At 39.5% G+C, this 25,701-nt stretch overlaps 1 protein-coding gene and 1 long non-coding RNA gene across 5 annotated transcripts; one reads left to right on the top strand and one right to left on the bottom strand.

Annotated features, from left to right (window-relative positions):
• Window positions 1-1,872: 1,872 nt before the first annotated feature.
• Window positions 1,873-19,267, bottom strand: LOC127395182 (heterogeneous nuclear ribonucleoprotein K). Of its 4 annotated transcripts, none has more exons than XM_051641741.1 (17): window positions 19,132-19,267; window positions 18,247-18,362; window positions 17,235-17,312; window positions 17,034-17,112; window positions 16,093-16,203; window positions 14,647-14,703; window positions 13,213-13,256; window positions 12,233-12,305; window positions 11,518-11,631; window positions 10,182-10,310; window positions 9,329-9,636; window positions 8,975-9,029; window positions 5,863-5,913; window positions 4,010-4,031; window positions 3,853-3,935; window positions 3,209-3,378; window positions 1,873-2,386 (listed from the first exon to the last, which is right to left on the bottom strand). In XM_051641741.1, the coding sequence occupies exons 4-17, from the start codon at window positions 17,079-17,081 to the stop codon at window positions 2,356-2,358; spliced, it is 1,296 nt and encodes a 431-aa protein (XP_051497701.1). In that variant the 5' UTR covers window positions 17,082-17,112; window positions 17,235-17,312; window positions 18,247-18,362; window positions 19,132-19,267; the 3' UTR covers window positions 1,873-2,355. The 4 variants fall into 4 exon arrangements, with proteins under 4 accessions (XP_051497701.1, XP_051497703.1, XP_051497700.1 ...); XM_051641743.1 differs by having other exon boundaries at window positions 16,093-16,190; window positions 17,033-17,112; window positions 19,132-19,265; XM_051641740.1 differs by having other exon boundaries at window positions 1,873-2,447; window positions 19,132-19,264.
• Window positions 19,268-19,317: 50 nt separating this feature from the next.
• LOC127395224 (uncharacterized) lies at window positions 19,318-25,407 on the top strand. Its single transcript, XR_007891758.1, has 2 exons — window positions 19,318-19,491; window positions 24,313-25,407. It is a non-coding gene; the product is annotated as an uncharacterized LOC127395224 (long non-coding RNA).
• Window positions 25,408-25,701: the final 294 nt, after the last annotated feature.

Raw genomic sequence — 25,701 nt, 5'->3', positions numbered from 1 at the left:
AGGGGTGAAAGCATCCCCAGGTGTATTGCACTTTGTAATATTAATTGCTAGCAATATTAACATCTATTAGTAGCATTATTGTAGTCAGTCTTTATCAATGGCTATCCTGAACTTGTTATATCTGTTACCTTAATAAACTACCTCACATTTACATCTAACTACTTTGTATTTGCCACTTTATGAATCCATCTTGCAGCAGGCCTTGCTTGAGGACAGTGGGGCAGACAAACAACGTTAAGTGGACGTACACATAAACACACGATTCTTTATAATCATAAACCATTTATTACCTCCTGGGATCTAAGACTGCAGTCCAGCCACCCCCAGCACCCCAGTATACAAGGGTTGATGGATAGCAAGGGGGCCATAGTCTGAAATCCTGTGGCTTCAACAGGAGGGTCCTCCTCAACCACACATCCATATTGCAGTGGTCTGTTCATCTACATATCCGTTTTACACACACATCCTACCCCCCCACACCTTTTTGCCTTCACACGCCAGGGCCCCAGAACTAGACACTACTCCAGGTGGGGGCTTGCTGGTCCCACTTCTTTTGCTGTGACCCAGGATAAAAGTAAGACCCAAACCCACAGCTCCTTTTACAGCAGGAATCCCTTAGGCTTGTCTCAAATTATACATTAAGGAAAACTTAAAGAAAACGGTACAAAAGGTAGAGCAGTGTTCAATTTCTTTGTAAAACTAGGTTAGCTTCTTAAAAGACGCAGATCATTAAAAAGAAAAAACAAAATACACTACTCTAGTATATTGACCCTTGTGCAGCTTTCCTCCCCCTAAAACATTTAAAAAAAACCTAATACTGCAAACTAACCAGCACCTACACAATGTAAAAGTGCATAGGAACAAGTAGTCCTGCATCCCCTTTTTTCTTAGTTGTTGATTTCTCCATAAATCTTATGTTCAGCCTTTCCCAAGGAAATGCCAATTCTCAATGTATGTTTATTTACTGGGAAAACTGCCATACTTGTTACCCTAGACAAAAGCAGGTTTTGGGTGTTTACTAAGGATTGATTATAACCACTTAGCTCCTTGTCCTTTCCCATTATATTTTAAGTGTAGCTTCTTATTATGACATTAATTATCCCATGTGGTTCAAAAACATGATGAAAGTAAAATGTTCTAGACACAACCCCCCAAGTGAAAGAATCCATGTAATATGGGTCACATTTAAATTTACGAAGTTATTTTGCAATTTTAAAATTGTTTTTATTTAGGAAGTGAAATTAACAATTGTGAACTATAAATACAAATGCCAAGGTATTACATGAAATATCCAGAGGTACTGTATCTTATTTAATTTCTCACAAATATAGAATTCAACAAATAACAGGGAAACCAAGTTGAAGTTCTGTATACAATGAAAATCAAGTTAGATACTGCCAATTCATCAATTCATAAAAGTTTCTACCTGACAAATGAGGCTCTGAAAACTACAATTAATTCATTAATTGATACACCAACTGCTATTTTTAACATTGTTATTTGCTTAAGCTGTCTAGAACCAGGTGTATTTACCCACTGTTAACTCAGTGGCAACCCAGACTTTTAATATTTTATTTATATACTGTCACCAATATATATGTACTGCAAAGAGGGCCATAAACTTGCAAAAAAAGGTCACATTTCAAACATTTGCATTAATATTTTTGTACTTTTTTCCTCTGAAATAGCAAAGCTGAACCACTGTTTTCACAGTTTCTTTCATTTGCCAAAAACACAACTCCATCTATATCAAAGAAGCAGAAAAGCAAGCTTAACAGGAACTTTCATTTACGCATTTTCTCATGGGGAGAAAAAAGGGTGTATCCATTTTAGGTATTACCTTATGTATATTTAAAAAATGACCACCAAGAATAGGTTCACTAAATTTATTTAAAAATCATAAAATACATCTTAAAAAAAGAGCATTACATTCTGCACACTGCTCTCAAAGGATGTCAGGGACATGTGGATGACCAGTCTTCTCCCCTCTTCAAAACCAAAAAAAGTTACAGTGTACATGAAGCAGGGTGTTCACAAGAGTTACAGAAAAAAAAAATTAAAAAATTACAATTTACCACCAACAATGAACAAAAATAAAATCCACTCTCTGCTGCTGTTTCAAAATTTCAGTTATTCTTGTGCAGCCTCTCTCCCCCAAATACTTGTAATGAACTAAATAAAACATTACATCTGGTGAACAGCAGATTCCACTACACCTCAAATGCAGAACACCTATGAAGCTGTGGAATGTTGGCTTTTTAAACAGAAGCAGATATTTGAAAAAATTAAAAAAAAAAAAAGAGAAAAAAAAAAAAAGAAAAAAAGGTGCAGGACTCCTTCAGTTCTTCACTAGTCTTAGAAAAACTTTCCAGAATACTGCTTCACACTATAAAAAAGAAAAAATAATCTTGCATTAGAATCCTTCAACATCTGCATACTGCTTCACACTATAAAAGAAAAAGAAAAAAAGCATGTATTAGAATGATTGACCATACATCTTGCATCAATATTTACAATGGCATTCCTTAAGATTAAACTACAAATTCCCAATACATTTAAAAGTAAATAATTTAAAAATAGTAATTGCCAATAATTATAGGCATATAATTACTTTAAGCACATAAATATTAGTAAATTAAAGCGAAACATTCAAGTTAAACATTAACATATGCTATGGTAGCCAACATGTTATTAAAGCACAACTAAGCAAACTAACTGGAACAGTTAATATTTGGCAGAAGAGAAAGTAATGCCAGCAAGGTATGAAATGCTGCATAACAGCACCAATTGATTTCAACTTGTCCTGTAGAGGCATGGTCTGTGCCATATGGAAGACTGTGATTTGTTGTCAGTTGATTTATCTAAAAACAACAAAATCACTAGTCTTCCACACAGAACTAGACCAACATACACTGAAATCTTCTATATTTTCTACAGGTTCTATGAAATTTATAAGTAGGTTTTTGGCAGCTATTTTCACCAGAGAAATGAGAGGACTGATTGATTAAGGTGTCTTCCATCAAGGTTAGTTTTGAGGGAATCTTCATTTTCCTTAAAATAAGGAAGAGAATCAAGGCAGAACTACCACTGGACTAGTTCAACAGTCAATCCTGCCTTCTAAAAACTATACTGCAAAGAGCAGCTTTAGAATGTAGCACGAAAATCAGTTTAAAATTGACGTTAAGGACAGCATTAAGCTTCAACTTGCCTGTTCTGAAGTAAATACTGAGCATTTTGTATCTGGTCCTGTGTTCCTGTAATAGTTATTATTCGATCTTCTGAGCCTTCTAGTGGTTCATCAATTTTGATTGAAGCTCCTGACTCATGACGTATTTGTTTGATTCTCTGGCCTCCCTTTCCAATAATAGAACCTGCCAACTAGGGGAGGAAAAAAAAGCACATTAATTTATTGATACAACTTTCTCTGCAAAAACATAGTACTGTTTAAGTAGCTTCCATCAATTTAGTTTTAAAAATTGCAATGGAAGCTTACTCTTTTATAGCCTCAAAACATCTTCTGTAATGCTTATATAATAAACACAGGTGGGATAAAGTTAGAAAAAACAGATGCTTGCTTGTTTGTAAAAAAAAAAAAAAAAAAAAAAAGTGATGTAGACCATTTTTATTACCGAATATTAACTATTAAAAAAGTAGTTCAGTGCATCTCTAGAGCAAAGACAAACAAAACATCCTTAAGAATAAACTTTTGGTGATTTAGAAACACTTGCTTTATATTAAAAGTACTTGACAAGCATCTCAAATACTTTTGATTTACTTACATAGTCTGAGAAAAGGCTGTGGCTTTTTATTTAGTTAGTTAACACAAGTAGAAAGCAAGTCAGCTTCACTTACATCTTTGGGAATCGTTACTTGTGTTGTGATGATGGGTCCACCAAGATCTCCATATGAACCACGGCCCCCTGTGTAAGAATAGTCTGATTTAAATGTATGCATCAAGCCTCTTATTGACTAAATGAAGTGCATGTCAAAGTTCTCTATAAAAACTTACCATATCCAGAGCCACCCTCAAACTATAAGAAAAAGAGAAAGAAAACCCTTAAATAGCCATGATTCATTAACATGTTTTCATCTCAAGTATCATACTGCTAACTTTGATCCTATTTTATGCAAAAATCCTAACCCACAACCCTCATCTAAGCATCATTAAAGGCAAACTGGGGAAAAAGGCTGACCAGAAACAAAGGGGGAGGGGGGCAATATCTCATGAGAACCTCTTAGTTTGCTATGTTAAAACCTCTAAGAATAAGTAATCAAGATCCAACCATACTAGTTTACCAAGCAACCTTATCAATCCAGCTGGCAAACAGTTCTTAATGCTGATCTACTCCTGACCCTTGGACTAAACTAACATTCAAATCAAAAGATCAGAGTTCAGCCTTATTGCTACTACCTATACAGCTCAGAACAAACTGAAGTTTTAGTTTGGGACAAGACATTTACCCTGAAACTGTCAACCCTCCTACTCCATCTATATCTTGAGGAAAACCCAAGTCAACTCTAATAACTTTATAATTGGTCTCTCCATTCAGACCATGCTATAATCCTATGTATTTTAGAATGGACAATTAGGACACTAATTACTGTTGTTCTGCTAAAACTACCATATACCAAATCCAAACTGCTGCAATGCAGTACTCATGACTGCTTTTATTTTCAGGATTTGTAGACTGGTACTTTACATCAAGTGCTTAATTTGATATAATGCCTTCTAAATGCACGAACAACTATTTTAATATCTTCCTGTAGAAGCAGAGAATAGATGTGCACACTTACATCACTGAACTACAGAAATACAGGAATTTGTGTGGATACTTGTTTGCAGAAGTTGTAATGCAACAACTTTTTCCAAAAAACTATTTGCCTGCTAGCTTTTTGGAGCCACATCAAAATGGAAGCTATTCAGAAAAAAAAACTGTTTATCTGATCATCTGTTTCTAAGCAACCTGTGTTGTGTAATCACGTAGCTTAGCAATACAGATCATAATACAACATAATAGAGCTTGTAGTGGATTGCAAAAGACAAAAGAATGAAGGACACTGCTTCAAACTTAATTCATAGGCTGATCAGAGCTGCGTATTTCAACACACATAGCTATTTCTGCTGATATTTCACATAGGGAATCCCTTTTGCGGATTAAATTGTTTTAATGAACAATCCTTTTCTCGACCCTTTCTGCTGCTTCTATTCCCCAGACTACAAGACAACAAATGAATTTGACAGCAGATGAGTAATTATAACTGCAGTGTTTATGTAAACTAGGAACTAGCATTTAATATTTGGTGGCACTTTGCCATCTTCTAGATGGCATAAATACTTGCTGACACCCTTTGAACTTTCCTTCCGAAACCCCCTAAGAGTAAGAAGTTTAATAAACACAAATGAAATTCAATACTTTCAAATACACGGATAGGTAACGCATGATAGCTTATCCACAACTATAAGAATTATTTTTAACATTCCTTGTTTGAAACAGAAGAAAACACAATATGATGAAGTCAGCATAAAACGTATTCCTAAATAGATGTTCCTACAGGGTGTCGAAAAGCAAAAGTTATAATGAAAGCTACAACTCAGAAGACTAAAATAGGGTACAAAAGAGGTAATACAACAGAAAGCTTTGCTCTTTTGGCTGTGCTGCTGCATACTTGTGGAACATTAACATATAGAATTCACTGTTCAGGACAAACTGCCAATAACCTGAGTTAGGATGACAGCTTTGGGGATTTTTAGCCACTGACTATATTCAATCTCAATAAATTCCAGTTATCACTTAACCAATTCAAATTTTTTCTCAAAAATCAACTATTAAACCAGTCAAATAAAAGCATTAGCATACTCACCAACTCTGGTGGCTGCATATCATCACAGGCATCCACATGACACTGCATCATCTTCCATGCACAACATAATAGGAAAAGAGGAAATTAATCCAAATTAAGTCCATGTCATGGAGGCTTATAGGTTACTTGGCAAGCAAATGCACATATACCAATATAGAAAACTTTTTATGCACTACTTAACTACAAAGACTCTAAAGTATAGACCAGTTATATGATTCACTCCTTTGTACTTTCACTGCAAAGGAAACTAACTGGTCACACTTCTTTCTTCCTTGTTTCTGTGGTGTAAACAGATTTTCCTCTTGCAAAGAATGTCAGACAGCTAAGGGGAGAGCAAAGCTCCAACAGTTTGTTTGTTTAAACACCTTCAAGTACTAAAACTGTACCATATACTAAAAGATGTTACTCTCGGATACCAAAACCTTTATTTATCTCATGCATAAAACAACCCCAGAAAAGGGATTTAATAAAACAATAACTGTCATTGATAGATCTGTGTCAACAGCAGGTCAAGCAGGAAAAACAGTGCTTCTCATACTTTTAAAATCCATTTACATATATCTCATACAGCCAATAGCTAAACTAACAATCTACTACTGCCTAATTATATTGAAAATCCAATTATTCGGGGTTTATTTTTGTTTGGTGTTTGTTTGTTTGTTTTTACATGTGATATATAGCATTTCTTTCCATCAGAATTCTACAACAAACATTGGGGAAAACATAATGAACTATTATAAATAAATAAATATATAAATTGTAAAATCCACTTGAAATTTCTATTAAGGCCAAGGTCTTCGCTGGGTTAAAATGTGCAACAAAACATGAATAGCACATTAAAACATAAATGCTCATTTAAAAAATAGTTCCCAAAATACTAGGTGCAGGATAACTTAACAAACATACATAACAAAATTTTCTTCTCTACAGACTCATTTGTGCTACTACAGGTAACCAATAGAAATGAAATAGAGAAATAGATACCAAATGAAACACTGACTGGATAAGACAAAGTACATAGTATTGATAAGAATGTATTGACTTTTACATCCAATGAAAGAACATGCATGCAAACTGATGGCAAATTCCTTATGGTAACTTTCCCTTATTTTTAAGGAATTTGCCCAGAAGAGTGAAATTTTGTTAATTTCTTTTAGTATTTATGTAGATAACTAAGATGATTTAGTTCTCAACTCCAATTTAAAAATACTTTGAAAGAATTAGGAATTGACCATTAAAAAAAAAAAAAAGGGGGGGGGGGGGAGTGGTGTTTAAATGGCTTTATATACACTTCACCTTATTTTTTCCCCAAAAATGTTTTTGTGCAATTGTGTATCTAAAGCACCCTATTATATTTCTGGCATTACATTTCCAGCTTCAGCCTCAAAATCCACAGAAAGACTTCTCATCTGGTTATACAATTAAGGATACTAGGATAATGGCTAGCTAAAACCAGAAATTAAATACAATCTGTGTCAGAAAGCAGTCCTTGATGTAGACAGACTATGAAACTTGGGCATAAAGCAGCCAAAGCCATGAGCAGCTCCACTGTGAAGAGGAAATAAAATTGCTTTTCAGAAATGGAAAATGAGCAGAGATGACTCCCGCTTATTTGTAGAAACCCATGTCAAGAAAGCCAAGGTCACCTTGATCAAAGTCAGACTAAACAGAGTTCAAATAGATTTTCTATTCTAAATGGAATGGAACAGAACTAGAACACATTATTGCCTAAACTGGAGATCGCACTCAACCATATACCCAAGGAAGGGCAGGCTGTCCTGTTTATATGCCTTGGCACTGATTTTACCATCTGCAAATATGAAAACACAAAAACTGAGCTTTTAAAACATAAGAATACAAATAAGGGATCTAAGATGTATAGTTCACGATTCTTTCTTAAGGTCTAGAGTAGCACAGACAACTTGGTGGTTTTGGTGGTGGGGTGTTTTGTGGGTTTTTTTGTCTGTTTGTTTTGGTGTTTTTTGTTTTTTTGTTATTTTCTTGTTGGTTGTGTTTTGGTTTTGCTTTGTTGTTTTGGTTTTTCTTGTTGTTGTTTTTTGTTGTTTTTTGGGGGGGGAGGGGGTGGGGGGTGTTGTTGTAATTTTAAGTACAAGTCTTTCCTTTCAATATTTCTGCTAGGCTTCTCATGCCCCAGTGTTGAGATTCTTGCAATATGTACTTCCAGTATGTATTACTGGAAGTAACTGCTAATTCCTCCCAGAAGGAGGCAATGTGTAAATCTTATTTAGGTAGCCCATTTTGTATCTCCTCTACACTTTCTCTTCCATTCATTTAAAGAAAAATAAACCCCTCATCTAACCCCGTCGTCTTAAGGAATGTGCCAAACAGAACCAGAGGAGAACAAAAAAAATTGTTACCACAGAGATTTACCTCCCAGATGCCTGATTTCTCTTCCCGGAAAAGAGGATACAACAGTAAACGACTACCAGGAAGTCACATTTCAAAGTACAACATGGAAGGGTATCTTTAAGCCTTTTTTAATTCTCCCCAACATGGTTGAATGTACCTCATTTCATTTAAAATTCAACTTATCAGTATTCCTGGCTCCAAAACATTTGGAATAACAGTAGATTTTTTTGCAGACATAGAAATTGGCATAAAGACATTTATTTGAAAAAACAATCATCTGCCAGACCATCTAGAGCTCTTTATAGATATTAGTCATGTTCTCTTAAATTCTGCTAACATCTCTTGGAAAATATTGTTCTGACATGCTTTCTTGATCTGAAAAGCCTCCCAATTCCTATTTCTGTCATTCTGATTAAAGAGGAAAAGTCTAAAAGAAGGTCTGCATAATAAAACCTGCAGGGACTATGCTCTACCAACTTTCTATTCCAGTATTGATGTCAGGTATGGAAAACCACCAACCAAATGGAAAAAAACCCACAAACCAAAACCACACAGCAGATAACATCCTAAACAGTCTTATGGGGGGGATGATTTGTATATCCAAAATGTTTTGGTGATATCAAAGTTTATCAGAAGCACACATGCCCCACACTTAAATGTATGTATTCAAGAACAGTTTCCTCAGATATTCAAAGTACTATTTGTATTTACTAAACAAAACAATATGAATTTTAACTCCTACCATTCCATCATAACGGTCTCCAGGTCTACCCCTTCGGTCATAAGACATAAGATCTCTAAAATGAGAAAAAGCAGCAGCACATTTTTTCATTATTTGCACACAACTAAGAATTTCTGAATGCTTTATCTAAGTTCTGAATGAAATAAAGTTACAGAACTACTGACTATAGTCCTGGTAGACCGCTACATTGCAGAAATAATGAAATTCATACACTTTTCAAAATTCTCTGGTTTAATGCACACTCCTGCAAAACCACTACCAATATGGAACATGAAACAAGTCCTGGAAACATGCACAATTCAGCAAATTTTACTCAACTTGAGCTTTGTACAATGCATTTATGCAACTGCTTACCCGCCACGAGGAGGTGGTGGAGGAGGAAGAGGAAGATTACGAGCTCTGCTGCCACCTCTGCCACCACGACCTGGTGGAGGTGGTGGAGGTCCTCTGCGAGGGCTCATATCATCATAATCTCTTCTTGATGGAGGCATAGGTCGTCCACCACGACCAGGAGGCATTCGATCAAAGCCTCCTCTTCCACGCATTGGAAAGCCTACTGGACGTCCTCGTCTATCATCAAACATCATTGTGAAGCCACCATAGTCATATGTTTCATCATAGAAATTGGGATCATAAGGCTGGGCCCGTCCTTTAATTGGAGACTAAGACACACACACAAAAAAACAGTAACACCACCACCACACATCCCTGGTTAGCACTAACTGTTAGAACCATCACATGTCATTAAATTGCCATATTAAATATATAAATATGAATTTATACATTATGAATATGTTCTTGATCTCACAATGCTGATAAGGCAGGGATGATGATATGCTTCCTGAGAACTTAAATATGATGATAGAGAAACTGCTGTTACTGATGGGTGGCAAGTACATTTGTCTTACTTCCTCCCCAATTTAAAATTTCTTATTTTACTGATATGTAAAGCATGATTAATAATCCATTGGTACCAACAATTGATTCTCTCTCCCATAAGGTACACCACAATTCTAGAAAACGGGAATCATTTTAAAGGGTGCTAACAGTCCAACACTTATTTTGTTACTGGAGAACTAAGAGGCACTGAATTCAAAACAGAAACGGAAAGGTGATATTCCATCCAAATCATCCTGACTTTCATGTATACCAATGAAAGAATAACAAGTTTAATACACATTACAATGCACCGTTTAAGACACATTACCTCAGATATAAGATCCAAAATAATCTTGATACATTCTACAACTCTATCAGGTTTTCCACCAATAAGCACCACTCTATCAGTGGAATGAGGACAACACTCTTGGAAGAGCTTAATGGTGGTCTGAGTGTTCTGGTGAAAAGAGAAAAAACAACAACAAACAAAACAAAAACCCAAATCTTGAAACATTTTAAAAGTTTTTATAAATTTATTGAAAACAAAATGGGCAAGACACACACAAAAACATTTTTAAAGAAATAATCAATCCAGACCATTAAACTTCCAGTCATTTTAAGTAAGTGAATGCTTGTTTCCGAGTTATGTCAACAAATTTCATCTTAGGATATTATATTTTTAAGACTTGAAATTATATCAGTTTGTATCAAATGCTAGTGAAGAGGAAAAAAGGTGAATTTTAAAAATCTTTCAATTATGGCTCATCTACACAGTCATTTAAATATTAACAAAAGAACCATGTGTCTAAGCTTACAGGTTATATAAACCTTCATATGTCATAAAAACATGCTTTGGATGCAAGACAGCAATGTTGCCAGGATTATGTCTGGTCATCTTGCCTTCCTCAGTCCACACAAATAGTAGCTTATGCATAAAATTACCTGGAATTGCCTTTGACATAATGCCAGCAAAGGATAGAAAACACTCTAGATTCAGAGATCACTAGTTTTATAGAACAAAACCTCATTCCTTCACAAGGAACAGTCCTTCACAAAGGAAAGAGTAGTCTTCAAGTAAGTAAAACTTTAAAAAGAAAAAAAAATAATCCCAAACCACCCAAAACAAACAAAAAAAACCCCCTCTAACCACCAACCCCTTCAACAAAAAACAAAACCCACAACAAAAAGATCCCAAATCCACCCAAAAACCCAACAAAAACTGCACTCCCTACTACCTTTTTATAGCAATATTTAAACATCTATTAAATTATGATCCTTAGTTTATGGAGATGCATCTATGCTAAACCATTTTCCACACACAACAGCACCAATATAGTCTATTCAGCAGTTCACTCCAGAAGGAGTGATGAATGGTATTTTAATTTTAAAAGTATCCTTTATTTATAAAGATTATTCTACTGCTAATATGCTTAAAGGCTTTATAAGAAGTCCTAGGCTGTATCAGAAAGAGCCACTTTATTTCTGACTTTTTGCAAGACAGTTGTAATAAGTAACTTGGACTGATCTTGGAACACAGAAATCATGTATGAAGTATGTTCTGAAGGAATTGATGCACAGATGATGCTTACACTCACTGTTTATGAACACAAAAAAACTAATTTGTTTATAGAATAAAAGCAGAATCAGAAAATTGGAAACAGTACCTCTCTGAGTTCTTTGATTTTAGCACCCTTGACACCAATAATTCCTCCTGCTAAACTTTGGTGAATTAGAAGTCTTAATTCACAGTCAAAGTCGCTACCTTTGTAGTGTTGATACTGTAAGTAAGATGCATACAAGGAAAGAATAAAATATTAGGGGAAAAAATAATTGAAAAATTAAACCACTAATTTTGTTTTCTGTTTTTTCTCCAAACACCATGATATGACTTAATTTGCTGCTGAACAATAACACTGTATTGGCTACGATAGAATCACACCCATTTAAGTACTTTGCCTCAACATGAGGTGATGTCAAATGAATTTTCCTTATTTCTTTTATTATTATTGTATAAAATTTTAAAATATCAAACAGTGCAATACACTTACTTACAAAGCCAAGGCAGGATGGAAATTACAATACACCTACTTCAAATTGGGGACTAAACAAGTCAGAAAACAAGTGTTTTGAAGGGGAGGACACTCTTCCAAATTAATTTTCTAGGAAGAGATTGTCTCTGTCCTTTACCAAAAAAAAAAAAAAAAAAAAAAAAAAAAAAAAAGTCAAGACACAGTTTGAGAGCTACAGGCCTCCTTTCAAAAAGACTAGGTTTTATTTTTTAATTTAACATATTAAAAATAGCACACAATAATCTAGAATTATCTTGCTTTAAAATCTAAATTTTTAACTCTGAAGAAGAAACAAACCTAAGAGACATACCTCTTCCAAAGTAGGGATAATCTTCTTTAAGATTTCTCCAATTGTCTCTGTATCCGCGCTTATACTCAAGATGCTGTTAGAGGCCATAGTGTCAGAAAATAAGGTGGAAAAGTAGTAGAAGCACATTTAGTATTCATAATAATACACAAAATTCTAACAAGATTGACTACACAGAAGAGTTTACAATTAATATTCTCCATTTAAAGTAAATCTGTTAATTGAATTTGCAACACATGCATCTTTGTTTATGTCCAATATAAATGTATGATGAATTTCAAACTAGGTAGGTCTTGCAGAGAGAGCGAGCAAGAGCGCTTTTGGAAGGGCTCAGATTAAGCGGGCAAGAAATCGATGCAGAACTGAAATAAGTGAATATTCATGTTCCCCGCCACCACTAATTTAGTATATCCTTGCCATTACATTGATAAAATTGGCACACCTTATTGTAGAAAAAGCAGGGATATGCAAGTGATCAACATGATATCTGTAGTAAGGTTGAGAGACCAGTTAGAAATTAGATTACTTACTAATGGGCTCTGCAAAAAAGAAATATAAATACAAGAAAAAACCAAACATCCCTCCCATCCAAAACCCACAAACAAAAATGTAACACAAATGAGAAGTGAACTAGAGTTAGTATTTCATCAGAAATAATTATGAATAGACAATGTTGGGGGGAGCAAGGTGGGCCACAAAGACAGAGCAAGAGACTCTTGAAACAATTTGATTTATGATGCAGTGAATATGCAACACTTGAAGCTGTGCTCCTTCCATTGAAATAAAATTAGTGAATTGTTTGGGTGGCCAACTCACATAAAAGTTCAGTGACAAAAAGACTTAATGGGGAAAATAAGACAGAAATCTTTAAAAAACAATATATGGCCTGTAAGGGGACACTATTTAATTATATAAAAGGCAGGTAATAAAATACATTTCTCTCTTTCTAATCAGGCAGTGAGGCATAAACTGTTGGGACATACCGCTCGGGGCCACTGCTGTCTGGGACTGAAACACTTGCATTGTACTGCATTGGTCATTGGCGTTCGTGGATGTTGGCATTGGGCATGGGCATTCAATCAGAAGTTGTCAAGTATGGTACCCGTTTGGCAAAGAGCACATTGTTGGGCATAGCCAACCAGGGTTTTCACATGGGCGTTCAGGGGCGGATGGGCCAACGTCATGATGGGCAACGCAGGGGCAAGTCGATCCAGTACATGGGTAACGGAGATATATGGCCAAAAAACAAGGAGAGGGGAAAAGGGGGAAAAGCAATACATTTTAATTTAATACAAACTATACTCATTACTCTCAGTTAATGAAACAAGTTGTTCTGAAGACTAACACAATAATGGATTGCTACATTGACTGTGGCTTAACAGTATGGACCTTAATGAGTTACTTCCTCTGACTAAACTACTTCTTACTTTTAACATATTTCAGTAGCAGGCTGGCTCATGAATGTAGACACAAAAAACTGTCGAGATCCATATTATTGAAACCTTGGGCAAGTTGGGAAAGTTAGTATTCCAGACCAATTAAATGATCTGGACTTAGGTGATGTAAAATAATTATTTACTTAACACAAACAAAAACACTAGCTGCCAAAGTTGGCAACTGTATGATTCCTGACTATTTCAGCTTAATCCTGAATTCTAGTTGCTATAGTTTGTGGAACTGATTCTGTAATGATATATTAGCAAATATTGTGTCAAACACAATCTTGCTTGAAAAAAATGCTGAAATTGCAGTTGATGCTAAGTACAGGAGTGTAAACAGATGAAATTTAAGAAACATTGCCAAGTTTTGTAAATACATAGCATTTATACTGAACATGCATCTAATCAAAAAAGTCAACCCCTATAACAGAATAAAATATTTCTTTACTGTTCTATACCCATATTTAAATCATACAACCTCAACATGAATGTTTTTGTTCTTTATGTCCAAGCTGTTAAAGTAAAAACAGATAGACCACTACGGGTTGTTTGTTTTTTTTTAAAGTTAAATAATTGCCCTATTGCTGGGTTAAGCCAGCCACTCCAATAGTTTTCAATAGTTCTATTAATTGATTCTCACATATGGGAAATGGTACAGTTATGGGTTTTAAGCTTAGCCAATATTTCTAAATAAAGATGTTAACTCGCTTGGAGTGTGTAATTTAGAGGAGTCCTGTTTGAAAGCAAAGAGGTTTAATATAAACCTCTCCTCCCACATAACTCAAGCTGGGTTTTAATTACAACACAAACCAAAAAACTTAAGTTATCTCCTCTAATAATAATGATAAATGCCTTATAATGAGATTATTGTTGTGTAGATTTTAATTTCTCAATTTCTAGAAATGTATGCAATCAAGTTTCCAATGTAGTGGTCTGAAAAAATTGGTGTTATATTAATTCAAACTCATATATACTCACATCTGTACGAAGTGCCTTAATATTTTTGCCACCTTTTCCAATCACTGCTCCAGCATTCTGGAAAATAGTTTTCAGAAGTTATGTCATGCTAATACAAGACAGACTACAGTTTTGAACTGAAGACTAAGAACAACGTATCTATTTCTGCATTACCTTGAGGGATGCATTTAGGAGCAGGGTTGAGCTCATTTTGCTTTTGAAAGGTTCAAATTAAATCAAAACAAACTGACATGGTTTTACCATGAGGGAAAAAAAGGTCAAAACAGCTCTTACCACTGAACTTTAGAAAGAGAGAAAAATACTCAATATTATTTCAATTTCAAATTTAAGTTTCTAGGCAATTCTACATGTGTTAAAACGATTGTGTAGTTTGAGTATGACTGAAAATATACCTTATGGGATACTATGCATGTTATGTAGGTTGAGGATTTTCCTAATGTATTTGATCACTTTTTTTTTTTTTTTTTTTTTTAAAGTTCGCAAATTTCACTTTCACACTCTGAACATTTGAGAATTTCAAATGCTACTTTTGGTTTAAACCTATGTAACTCAACTGACCACTACTCAGGTAGGTGCAGTCTGAAGAATGTAAAGTCAATATAAACAAATACTAATATCCAGTTGCTAAAATCAACAGGAAAAAACTCAGATATTCAAGAGGGGCAATCATAAAACTATATTTTTACCAGGCTATTTCAAGAACTACATGCAAAATGATTGCTTTTATTATGCAGATAATGCATGATGCTAACAGCACCACAAAATTTTGCAGCACTCCATGTAACGACTATTCATCAAAAATGTCATGCAGAGTTAAGGTACCATTGCCCTGTCCTGACACAAAAGACTGAATTACTTCAGATAGCACAAACATTTGTAATGACTGGAAACATTAGAGATTCATAAATAGCAATTTTATTGTGACAATTTATACTAGTCAATGAAGTGATTGCAGTCACTGAAACATTTCTCTCATATTTCCTCCTGTTGATACATACAGATTTACTAGACCTGGGAAAATTACTAAAATCCTGAGGAAGTTCTCATCTTGCTTCTCACATTTAATTTACAATCATCAGCTACTCATTCTCTAAACTGCTTGCTTTCTAAAGACTAATACACAGTAATTCCCCTAGAAACAACTAGGTTCCACTCAAACATAAGTGGCTTATAATTTCTATTGTTTTATATTTTCAATGAGTACATTTTTTAAAATCAGAGATCCCACAGATCACTACTCATCCTTGAAAAAAATTAATGAAGATAATACCATTGCAATGCACTTCTACTATCATTCACGCACACTTAAAAATATTCCTAAGAAGTTATTTTATATTAAGTAAAGCACACGTTCTTCCTAAACACATACACCACAACATACACTTTGTCACCACTATCTTAAGCAATGCTATAAAGCAGGGACATAGCAATAGTGAAAAAGCATACTTTGCTTTGAAGCAAGATGCGTAATTCAACCATCTCATCTGTATTCCGAGATCTTTTGAACACCTGTTCTTCTTCCATATCTTCTGCAGGACGTTTGCCTGTAGACAGGTCCATAGGGGGGAAAACACAAAAATAAACTAACTCTCTAAGTCACATTAAAATCATAAATCATCAAATTTATGCACTGTATTGCTAAGGAAGCATTCCTTCCTATTAGCGCAACATGAACTTCTGACATCTACCCTGAGTATCTATAGCACAGAAACAGGTTTTTACTTCATCGGCCTACACACTAATTCATTACTGAAGACTCACTCCAAATCTATAAAACTATAGTTGAAATGAGAATTTTACAAACTTAGTGAAAAATTCACAACATGTTGTTTAAAGCAATGCTGCATCACGTACCTAGCGTTTCTTTTACAATTAGGAAAATCTTAAAGCCCAAAAGATCAAAAGTAGTTTGTCCAATATTAAAATACTGCTAGAACAATAGGAAAGCAGTATTTCAAATGACTTAATAAAACTGGCATGAATCAACTCAATGCTAATATCCAAGCTCTTCTTCATTAAGTCCAAAAATTTTTTTGTTTAGCTAATAGATATTTCATATATATACACATTCCTTCAAAGTAACAATTGCAATAGAGTAACAGATATGCCTGACAGTATTTTTACATGATCACACTGTCCAGACAAGTACTGAATATTTAGCTATATAACTTTTAGTTACTTATGTCACATCTAAAATACTCCCAAAGAAAAATTACATATTCATGATACACAAACCATATGGGACACTTAAAAATGAAAATAATAAATTAAAAAATACTGCCAATACAAGCAGCATTTGATACAGTTAAAGCAAATAAAAAATAGTTAGAAACACCGAGACTTAAAAAGGTTCTTCCCCCGAAAATAAAACAGCAAAAAAATTTACCATTTGTCTCTGTATTGGTAAAGGTCTCCTCCTGTTGTTCAGTCTCCATTACCTTTTATTCTTAGGTACGTATATAAAACCTGTTGCAGAATAAAAGAAGCTAGTACATCTATTTGGTGGGGGAAAAACTAACCAAAACCAACAAACTGTACATTATACTAAAGGGAAAAACAAAATAAAAATGCTTGCTTTTAGAACTTACCGGTTTTATATATGCTTGCAGAGCAAAACTCAGGTGTTCTGAGTGGGACCAAAACCAACAGCTTACTGCTTCAGAAGCCTATGAAAACAGCACAGATCAGGCTCTGTTCACTTACAGGTCCCATTCTTGCTACAACTAAAAACAGGAGCTTGACCCAAGTTTTTGCTGCAAAGCTTTTATTTATAAATGAGAAAACAAAACAAGGCTAAACAAACACATCACTAAGAGGAGAAATAATAATAATGTCTACAAACTTACAGATAAACATCTACAGTCTGAATGATTCTGGACTTGCTCAGTTTTCAAGCAATCACATTTACTGATAATGATTTTCAGATATTCAAAGTGAACAATTATGTGGTTCCTATATTCAGCATGTTATATAACACATATCTTGAATTTCCTTTTTAAGAGACACTATGTATCAGTCTGCTTATCGTTTAGTTATAAATTTATTATAATCACCAACATTAATTTTATAAGCTCTCTATCAACTTACTATCAGGCATTTTATCATGCCTTCCATTCAATATAGCAGATGAACAAAAGAAATTACACACAAGCCACACTAAAAAAATTATATTAAAAATACCACACTGTAGTTTTATATATAACCTTTGTATACATGCATGAAGAATCTCATAAGTAACTGAACTTTTTTGACTTTGTGAAACAGGTACCTCTTTCAAGACCTATTTTTCTTACATGAGAACACTTGTAAAATACATTAGAAGTCCAATGTGTAAATCGAGTTTGCGGGACTAAATTGACTAACGTAATTTTTTAAAAAAAAGAAAAATCGATAGGATAAAGATGTCACGGACATGAGTAGAGGGCTGGGAGATGCCAGTGCGTCTCCCCCGCTCCCTTCCGCAAGCCGCACCACCTTATTCTCGAGCACAACCAACCAACCTGCCTCTGGAGAGCGCTCGGAAGCCCAGTTCACTGCCTAGGCGGCTGGAGCGGGGGGTGGGAAGGCAGCGTTACATAACCCCCGCAGCCCGAGACTTACCTCCGCGGTGTCGGGGACCAGCAGAAATGGCGGCCGCTGTAATGGCGCCTACCCACTGCTAGGCGGAGCTGGGAGCCGAAAAACCACCACCACGCGGTCACAAGATTTTCCCCACTCTGCCCAGAAAGACACAAAGAAGGCACTCAGCGGCCCTCACTCGAGCTCAAGCGGGGCCGACAGAACACAACAGCCCCGCTACAAGAATAACTCCGCAATCACCCTTAAAGAAAGTAGGCCCTGCTGCATAGCGCTTCCCAGTCGGTTTGGCACGGCCGCTCCCACACAGGCCGCGGCCGAGTACACTCCCTCCTCTTCCTCTCTGTCCGCCATAATTCCCCAAAACTCGCCCCATCCACAGATACCCGGGGTAGGCACAGGAAGGCGGCGGCGGCCGCTCCCCCGGCCTTAACGTGCACCCGCTAGTGCAGCCGGCCCCCACAACATCGCCACTCCGGGAGCCGCATCGGTTAGGCCACTGTGCCTGCACTAAGGTCGCCGAGGCGCGACGGCTGCCGGTAGAGACAGATCACCATTTTCGCCCTTTCCCTCAGGACAGATGGGCCTCCTTGGGCCCGCAGGGTGCGCTAAACCACTCTACATTAGCTAAGGAGTCACTCCTGGCCCCCTCCTTAACGCAGCAGTCCTCGGATCTACCCAATGCCGCCGCCCCACCAGCGGGGAAGAGTGCTATCTCTGCGGGAACACACGAAAATCCAGGGGCCCAGCGGCCTCCCACGTTACTATGTCACACAGCAGCATCAAGAGGGGCTCGATCAACAGCTCCACTTCCCTCAGCCCAGCTTAGTTTAGCTCAGTCCACCCCACCTGCGTGCGCGTAGCATCCCCTCCTCCCCTTCATCAGCTACACACACGAGCCACGCTTACCTGCACCCACCACATACGAGAAAGAAAGGTGAAGAGCTACGACCACCAGCACACACATCCACCAGCACCGCCAAGTGACTGGCTCAGCCACCTCCTCTCCTCCCCCCCGGGAGGACCCGCCGTGGCCCCGTTGGGTAAGGCAGCTGCCCGTCAGGTTAGGGATGGCCCCTAGCTCGCCCCGCCCTCCGTGGGGACCACGGCGACAGGCCTGGCTGTCATGAGGAGAAGCGCGCGATTCACCCTGCACCGCCGCGGTGTGCCTAGGTTATTTGTTTGTTTTCTTACTTTTGTTTTGTTTTTTAACCTGCCCTACTGGAGCCACGAGAAGAGCGGCAACAACAGTGGAGACAATGGAAGGCGGTAAAGGAGAGCGAAAACTACTTCAATTTTTTTTTTTTTTTTTAATATGGCGTCTACGAAAATCCTAGCACCGGAGGGGGCGGGGCAGGGTTCTTGCGATGCTTAAAAGCGCGCGTGGCTCCATGCCTCCTATTGGCTGTTGGGTTGCGCGGGGTTTTGGGGGGCTGTGCACAGAGGACAGGTGTATTCTTCCTTCTCACCAGTAAATCAGGTGATGGGAGGTGGGCTGCCCTGCGCCGGATAAGTGTGGGCTGGCTCAGCTCGGTCTCAATTAGCCTGTTTGAGGAGTAGGGAGCTATGTTTCCTGTCCCCGATATAACTCTGTGGTGGGGCGGGCCATCTCACCTCAGTGGCCATCGCTGTCCACTGCGGCTCGTCGGTGCCCGCATGGATGTGGGGTAGCAGCTGGCCTTACCGCCCCTGGGAGTACCCCTGCACAGGGTAGTAGCGCCAACCGGGTGATCAGGCTGCCTACGGACTGCGCGGCCGAGATGAGAAACCGAAAATGGAGTGACGTGCTGGTCCTTACGAGAAGTCCATGGGATTAGAGTCGTTAATGAGTAAACAAATGTGTTATTTTCCTTAAGTAACTGTACTGGGGGGAACTTGAAGGTGGGGTATTTCTTTTTTCTTAGCTGCAGGTTATAATGTCAGAAGACAAACCTTGTGTTTCTTAACTGTTCTTATAGTAATTTGTCTTTGGTGTAATTCTGTAGGGAGGTTGGGCTCCTTGGTCAGGATAAACAGGTTTGAAATGCCGTTATGCAACTTAAACGTGCATAGCTGCTTCCAAAACTAACAAGAAGCTAGAGCTTATTAACCACTGATGTTCTTGAGACAATGTCTGCCAAAACTTGGTACTATTGCAGCCAAACTCTGGACTGGGTCTATAGATAACACTGATATTTCAGGTTAGCCTTCTGTTGTCAGTTTCAAAGCTTTCATTGTGTTGAAGTGTGAAAAAAAATCGCCCCTGTGGTACAAATACTTACAGATCCCAGTTATTTTGTATTGTAAATAGGGCTTCTCACTTGTGTTCTTGAAGTAGATTTTGCTGATGATGCTCTAACAAATTGGATTGAAATGAATATGTTGAAAAAGAGCTGTTGAAAATTAAATTTTAAAGTTAAGTGGCATGCCTTTTCTCTCTCAGGAACAATAGTGAAAAAATGAGAGGAGATGTCTTAGCAGGTAGGAATTTACCAGTTTGTTTCTTATGGTGATAATATTTTAATAAACTTTTTTTACTTGGTTTAAAATATTAATGCATCACTTCTGCAAAATCCTCTATCTTCTCGACTGGTGATCTGAAGTAGCAGACAGTCAGGAAATAGATAGTAAAGAACAAATCAGCTCATTCTTACACTTTTTCCAAGGATTATTATTTACCTGATTTTTAAAAGGTAGCTATAGGACACTACCAGCCTTGTCCTGGTTTCAGCTAGGACAGAATAATTTTTCTGTCTAGTAATTTTACTTTTCAGTTAAGTCTCTTGTAAGTAACTGCACTTTCTGAAATTAACAATGTTTTTCAGTGTCTGCCTCTAGGACTGATAACACTCAATGTTGATAGTTACTGCTTGAGAATGGTATGCAGAACCAAGGCCACTGCTTGGTTCTGCTAAACTACTTCTACACTGCAAATGAAAGGGAGTAAAAAGGGTCAGACCTGCAATCCTCCTATGGGGAGGAGCGGATTGGACAGGTGACCAAAATTGACCAAAGTATTCATAGAATCATAGAATGGTTTGGGCTGGAAGGGACCTTAATGATTATCTAGTTCCAACTGACATGCCATGGGCAGGGATACCTCCCACTAGACCAGCTTGCTCAAAGCCCCATCTAACCTAGCCTCAAACACTTCCAAAGATGGGGCAGCCACAACCCCCTTGGGCAACCTGTTCCAGTGTCTCACCACCCTCACACTAAAGAATTTGTTTCTAGTATCTCACTTAAATCTACCCTCTTTCAGCTTAAAACAGTTCCCTCTTGCTCTCTTGCTACATGGCCCTGTAAAAAACCCTTCCCCAGCTTTCTTGTAGCCCTTTCAGGTACTGGAAGACTGCTGTAAGGTCTCCTCAGAGCCTTCTCTTCTGCAGACTGAACAACCTCAACTCTCTCAGCCTGTCATCATAGAAGTGCTCCAGCCCTCTGATCATCTTTGTGGCCCTCCTCTGGACTCACTCCAAGAGCTCCATGTCCTTTTTGTCTGGGGGACTCCAGAACTAGAGAAAGTATTCCACGTGGGGTCTCACGAGTGCAGAGTAGGGTGGGAGAATCGCATTCCTTGACCTGCTGGTCACACTTCTTTTGATGCAGCCCAGGACACGACTGGCTTTCTGAGCTGCAAGTACATATTGCCCGCTCATGTTGAGCTCCTCATCAACCAACACCCCTTTGTGTCCTTCTCCTCAAGGCTGTTCTCAATTCATTCTCTGCCCAGCCTGTAATTGTGCTTGGGATTGTCCTGACCCAGGTGCAGAACCTTGCATTTGGCCTTGTTGAACTTCATGCAGTTTGCATGGGCCCACCTCTCAAGCCTGTCAAGTTCCCTCTGGATGGCCTCCCTTCCCTCCAGTGTGTTGACCACACCATACAGCTTGGTGTTGTCAGGAAACTTACTGAGGGTGCACTTGATCCCACCATCCATGTCGCTGGCAAAGATGTTAAAGAGCATCAGCCCCAATACTGACCACTGAAAAATGCCACTCATTGATTTCCATTTGGACATGGAGCCATTGACCACAATTCTTTTGAGTGTGACCATCCAGCCAATTCCTTATCCACCGAGAGGTCCAATTGTCAAGTTCATGGCCACCAAAATTTATCAGGCAAGATTTGCCCTTAGTGAAGCCATATTGGCTGTCACCAATTACCTCCACGTTTTCCATGTGCCTTAGCAGAGCCTTCAGAAGGATCAGCTCCATGATCTTGCCGGGCACAGAGGTGAGACTGACTGGCCTGTAGTTCCCTAGGTCTTCCTTTTTTCCCTTCTTAAAAATGGGAGTTGTTTCACCTTTTCCAGTCAGTGGGAACTTTACCAGACTGCCAGGACTTACCAAATACGATGGAAAGCAGCTTTGCAACTTCATCCGCCAGTTCCCGCAAGACCTGTGGATGGATATCATCAGGTCCTGTGCACCTTCATGTTCCTTAGATGATCTTAAACCTGGTCTAGCCCAGATTCTTCATTCTCCCAGTCCTTGCCTTTACCTTCTGTAACTTGGGTGGTGTGGCCAGAGCCCTTGCCAGTGAAGACTGAGGCAGAAATGTCATTAAGTACCTCAGCCTTCTCTATATCCCACGTGACCATGTCTCCTGTTTCCTTCTGGAGAGGGCCCATATTTTCCCTATGTGGGAAACTGTTATTTTCTTCCCCACATAAGTCTAAACAAAATGTCTTTTAAGCCAGCGAAGGCCTCTCCTGATTATCCCCAGCTAACAAACTAAAACAGACTTGCTTCTCAAGGACAACTGAACCCAAAACAACAGATGTGGTCCGGGACAGAAAGGATGGGCGACAAGCCACCCTGTGCCCCTGGCAGTCACCGCCTTAAAGTGGGGCTCATGGACGCTCATTGGCTCTGGACAGTGACACTGACTGGACCGGTGGGTCAGGGGGTATAAAAGGTGGCGAGGGCAGCAGGTGGGCCCTTCCCTCCTCCCTGAGGCCCGTTCGGACGCTTTCTGCGTGGGACACCCCCCTGCTGCGGACACTGGTGCTGGGACCCTGCCTGCCTGCCTGCCTGCCTGCCCCGGGTCCAGCCTGAGCCTCAGCGCCGAGCGTGCCGGGGTCCCGAGCCCTGGGGTCGGGGCCGGAGCCCCCTCCCCGTGTTGCTGCCGCTGGAGAGGAAACCAACGGCCGCTGCACCCGCTGCCGAGAGGCCGCCCCTCCGATACCACGGACCTGCCGTCCTGCCTTCCGAGACGGGGCCACCGAACGCTGCTGCCGCTGGGAACGGAGCCGTCGGGTACAAGCCGCCGGAGAGTAACATCACCACACACACACACACACACACGCATTCCTTTCCTCATACCCGCATACACAGCGCGACCTCTTAAGGAGGACTGAGGTCGGGCTTCCTTCCCTACTTCCCTCCTCCCTTTGGTCCTTAACCCTCCCCCTCAAAAGCACAGGACCTCTTGCATTACCTCCCTAAAGGACACTTTCTCACTATATACATATTTATATCCCTGGTAGCCATTTACATTTGCATTTTCCCTAAACATCATCCCTCAGTTTGTGTTAACCCTTAATAAACCGATTAGTTTGTGGAGTAAGCCTTGCTATTAGAGACAATTTCTGAGCGTGGTGGGGGGGTGCTTTCTAACTACCACCCTGAAATACGGTCCCGCGGTGGCCGTTCCTCCGTGAGAGGCGAGTGCCACGTGTGACCCTCGGGCTCATTCACAAACCCCTCCACATTGGGAGGGGGAGTCGCAAAAGTATCCTGACAGCCCCCTAGTACCGGCTTGCAACACCCTACTCTTCCTTTTATCACTGACATTCTTATAGAAGCTTTTATTTTTGCCCTTGGTGTCCCTGGCCAGTTTTAATTCTATCAGGGCTTTAGCTTTCCTAACCTGATCCCTGGCTGTTCGGACAACTACTCTGTATTCCTCCCAGGCTACCTGTCCTTGCTTCCACCCTCTGTAGGCTTCCCTTTTATGTCTGAGTTTGTCCAGGAACTCCTCATTCATCCATGCAGGCCTCCTGGCGTTTTTGCCTGACTTTCTCTTTGTTGGGACACATTGTTCCTGAGCTTGGAAGAAGTAATCCTTCAATATTAACCAGCTTTTTTGGGCTTATTTTCCCTCCAGGGCTTTATCCCATGGTACCCTACCAAGCAGGTCCTTGAAGAGGCCAAAGTGTGCTCAAAGACAGCCAACAGGGCTTCACCAAGGGCAGATTGTGCCTGACTAATCTAGTAGCCTTCTACAATGGAGTGACTGCATCAGGGGACAAGTGAACAGCTGTGGATGTCATCTATCCGAAATTCTGTAAGGCCTTTGACACAGTCTGCTACAATGTTCTTACCTCTAAATTGGAGAGAGATGAGTTTGATGGATGGATTGTTAGTTAGATGGATAAGAAATTGGCTGAATGGCTGTTCTGATTTGGTTTGGTGGGTTTTTTGGTAGCGGGGGAAGGGCACCAGGAGTGGCTCTAGTAAGAAGCTGAGAAGCTCCCCTTGCTCCAAACCCAGTCAAGGTGCCATTAGAGGGACAATAGATACGCCTCAGCGATTAACATATGAAAGAACTGATATAACACCTGAGCAGAAAAGCACTGAGAGGAGAAGAGCTGTGCTGGAGAGAGAGTGGTGCTGGTGGTTGGTGGGGAAGAAGGTGCCCTAGCAGAAGTTTCCCTGCAACCCATAGTGAGATGGCAGGCTATCCCCCTGCACTCATGGAGGAACATAGTGAAACATTCACTGAAGGCACCAGGAGGGGTGAACTTGGCCACTGGACTTGGATGTTGTGGCCAGTGGATTTGCTGCCTGTGGACTCTGCGCAGCTTTGGAAGACCCCGGTGCCAGGGGAGTTGGCGGTTCCTGAAGCAGCCCACGACTGTGGGAAGCCCACACTGGAGCAGCTTGCTCCAGACCTCGTGGGAAGGACTCATGAAGGAGAGGTTCGTGGAGGCCTCTCTCCCATGGGAGGGACCCCATGGGGAAGGCCTGTAAGGAATCCTTCCTGAGGAGGATGGCGCGGCAAGAACCACCAGCCTGTGAACTGACTCTAAACCCCATCCCCCTGTGCCGCTGGGGGGAAAGGAGAGAGAGAAACTGGGAACAAATTTGGGCCCGGGAACAAGGGAAGGGTGGGGTAACATATGTAAGCTCTGCTTTTTGTGTTGTCTGTGTCCTGTGTGTGTTTGATTAGTGTGAAATTAAATTATTACTTTTTCCCCAAGTTGAGTCTGTTTTGCCCGGGACCTTAATCAGTGAAGAACCTTCCTTGTCCTTTGTCTCAACCCATGAGCTTTGTCTTCCTCATCCCAGAGTAGGGGGGGGAGGAAGAGATGGGTGAACGGCCATGGAGCTGTTCCTTTGTTGTTGCGTTGGGTCCAAACCATGATAATGGCTGTGTCCAAAGAAAAGTTTTTTTGCGATAAGGGTGGTGAGACACTGGAACAGGTTGCCCAGCATTGTTGTAAATGCCCCTTCATTGGAAGTGTTCAAGGTCAGGTTGGACAGGGCTTTGAGC

The sequence above is a fragment of the Apus apus genome, chromosome W, assembly GCF_020740795.1.
Source record: "Apus apus isolate bApuApu2 chromosome W, bApuApu2.pri.cur, whole genome shotgun sequence".
Taxonomy (NCBI): domain Eukaryota; kingdom Metazoa; phylum Chordata; class Aves; order Apodiformes; family Apodidae; genus Apus; species Apus apus.
This window is presented reverse-complemented; position numbering and strand designations above follow the sequence as displayed.

Bases quoted from the DNA above. Each gene is read 5' to 3' on its own strand.
- LOC127395182 (XM_051641740.1), bottom strand. From the start codon at position 17,081: ATGGAGACTGAACAACAGGAGGAGACCTTTACCAATACAGAGACAAAT. The intron at 16,204-17,033 runs GGTAAATTTTTT...TTCCCCCCTATG, and splicing joins TTACCAATACAGAGACAAAT to GACCTGTCTACAGGCAAACG. The intron at 12,306-13,212 runs GTATGTCCCAAC...GGCCTCTAACAG, and splicing joins GACAGCAGTGGCCCCGAGCG to CATCTTGAGTATAAGCGCGG.